This window comes from Gavialis gangeticus, unplaced genomic scaffold (assembly GCF_001723915.1).
Source record: "Gavialis gangeticus isolate Ggan-Ray unplaced genomic scaffold, GavGan_comp1, whole genome shotgun sequence".
NCBI classification, from domain to species: domain Eukaryota; kingdom Metazoa; phylum Chordata; order Crocodylia; family Gavialidae; genus Gavialis; species Gavialis gangeticus.
Window position 1 is genome coordinate 9,498,468 of NW_017729001.1, and position 2,643 is coordinate 9,501,110.

General features: G+C 39.8%; 1 protein-coding gene across 1 annotated transcript in view; it reads left to right on the forward strand.

Moving 5' to 3' along the window:
* SUDS3 (SDS3 homolog, SIN3A corepressor complex component) overlaps positions 1–2,643 on the forward strand; it is a 50,503-nt gene that overhangs the window by 17,835 nt on the left and 30,025 nt on the right. Inside the window, exon 7 of the mRNA XM_019506767.1 lies at positions 1,012–1,168. Coding sequence (XP_019362312.1) covers positions 1,012–1,168 — 157 coding nt within the window. The remainder of the gene's footprint in view (positions 1–1,011; positions 1,169–2,643) is intronic.

Below are 2,643 nucleotides of genomic sequence, written 5' to 3' on the forward strand. Positions count from 1 at the left end.
TTGTGAATGCTGAGATGCTGGGGCGCATGGAGTGTCCCACAGAATCACGGGGGGGCTTCCCAGCACATTCAGCAGCAGACCTGGAAGTGAACCAGAAGCACTTCCGGTCCATTTCCAGGTCTGCTGGTGACTGGTGCCTCCTGGGTGTGTGTGTGTGTGGGGGCAAATGGGGTCCCCCCGTGCCTGAGCTGGGGAGGCACAGGCCCCCCCCCCGCACGCTCCCCGGCAGACCCAAAAGTGGACTGGAAGTTCTGGGTCTGCTGCCGAGCGTGCTGGGGAGTCCCCCGTGCTTCTGTGGGACACTCCATGTGCCCCAGCATCTCAGCATTCACAAACTACCTGCTACCTAGAGGTATGCAGAAAAAACTGTTAAAGCTGTGTCTATGTCCGAATCTCTGATTCTCTGAATTGGCATTGAATCTTCAGATTCAGGTTCAGCCAAATTGAATCGGGGACAGTGATCCAAATCAACGAATTGAATCACTGTCCCTGATTCGGGCCAAATCTGAATTGAATAGCGCCCACTTTGCACACCCCTATTTTCCATCATTTAAAATTAGATACTGTACTGTATCTCACCTATAAACTTCTCTTTAACATTACTTTGAAGTAGTTGCTGAACACTATTTTTTTTTTTAATTTTAAGACTGAACCACAAAACAACATAAATAGTCCCTTAAGCTTACGAGTGACTACCAAAAAACTTTTTTTCTTGATTGATAACTATTCCTGTTTTGAGGATAGTTGGTTAGAGCTTTGAGATATTAGGAAGCATAAATGAAAATTGTTTTTAACACTGATCACACTGAGCTCTCTGCTTAGTTTTACATATTTTCATTTCATCATTTAAATGCTGGCACACTTAGAAATATAATGTATCCATACTCTGGGATACAGCAGTCAATCAAACATCTTTTGTTAGCATCAACCCCCTTTTCAGCTACAATATACCTCCTGATGTTGTTGGTTTTGTTTCTTACCCATTACTGTTTTCTTGTTGGCTTGCCTTAGACAGAGCAGGTAGAGAGAAACTATATCAAGGAGAAGAAGGCTGCTGTGAAAGAGTTTGAAGATAAGAAAATTGAGCTGAAGGAAAATCTGATTGCTGAGTTAGAAGAGAAAAAGAAGATGATTGAGAATGAAAAGCTAACCATGGAGCTAACCGGAGGTAAAACAAAATAAGAATCTGTCATTCTGCATTTTCTTTAAGTCAGTTTCAAAGTAGAGAAGCCAGTACACTATGGGTAGGCAGAATGTGGTTTTTTAAGTTCTCTACATGTTTGTTTTTAGAACACTAATTCTTGGCTTTTTAGTGGGCAAAGTATTTCAGAGTAAAGGTCCTTGGACTGGGCCGGCAGGGCCAACATGTAAATTAATAAGGCATCAGTGAAGGAATAAAAAATAAGATACTGTATTCTAATAGTTTCTTTTTTCCTTCAAAAAAAGATGACCTAAACACTTTCCAGGACACTTAATTTTTGTTTCATGTCTTTGATCAGTCACTACGATTCTTAACCTTTTTAGTTTTAGTATCTTTAAACTAATTGGGTTATATGGCTTAATTTTAAGGGATTTTGTAGGCACTCTTGAACATTACATCTGTGGTCTTAAACTTCTCTATCAGAAGCTCATAGAATTGGTACTGGAACACGTTCCAGAGCTGTGCCATGTGTTTCTGCTAGTGCTGTTGTGCTATTTCATGGCATAGTCACCTTGTAACTTCATCTGAAGAAGCTATTTGGGTAGAAGTCTAGGGATTACTTGATTAAAAATCATTTGGGAACATCATAGGGGAGAGTTTTGTTTTTTTTTAATGGCTTTCACCATTTTAGTGGGTGAAATGGTACAGAAATTATTACAAGTGTGACTAGGGCACTGTGTGGCATCCATGTCCATTTCTGTACCAGGGATGAGAAGTGGTGGTGGTTTTGTAGTGAGGCTGTGCCATTTTTATAGTTGCCTGGTCAAAATTCTTTTCTGTCATCTCTGAAAGAATCATGTGAAACTTTTATTTCAGTACCAGGACTTTAGCAATAATCAGAGATCAGAATGTATAGAGAGGAATCATGACTTTTTCAGCCTGTGCGCAAAAGGCGGCAGGATACAGTTTAAAAAAAAAAAAGGCTTGGGCAATAATGTTTTCTTTCCTTTTAAACTAAAATATGCTTACCTGTGTTATATCTCCCAGGAATTCTTTCTTTTGCCTTAGATGTGCTGCTTTATCCATTATACTCTGGAGAGATGCTCTTTTATTTTAAGCATTAGCATACAGTGCAAATTATTTGCAAGTTGTCTGATCTGACAGACTATCTGCTAATCGTGTACAGTATAGGTATGCAGACCACAGTTTCCTTACTTGAATACTTATTTCAATAGCACTCACATGCCACAAGCAGCAGTAAAGCAAGTAAAGTCCCTGCAGTTGGCTCTTCACTGTTGTAAGTATGTCTTAAAACAGTGGGTTTTGCATGTTAGAATGTACTAAATAAGATGCATAATGGTTATTTTCTCTAAATGTTAGAGGTGCGCTGATAAAGATTTTTTGGGCCAATACTGATAGCCAATTATTGACTGATATTGGCTGATTTTGATACGATTGCCAATATGCAGCATAGCAGCTTGGAGAGCAGCATCCTCCTGGTT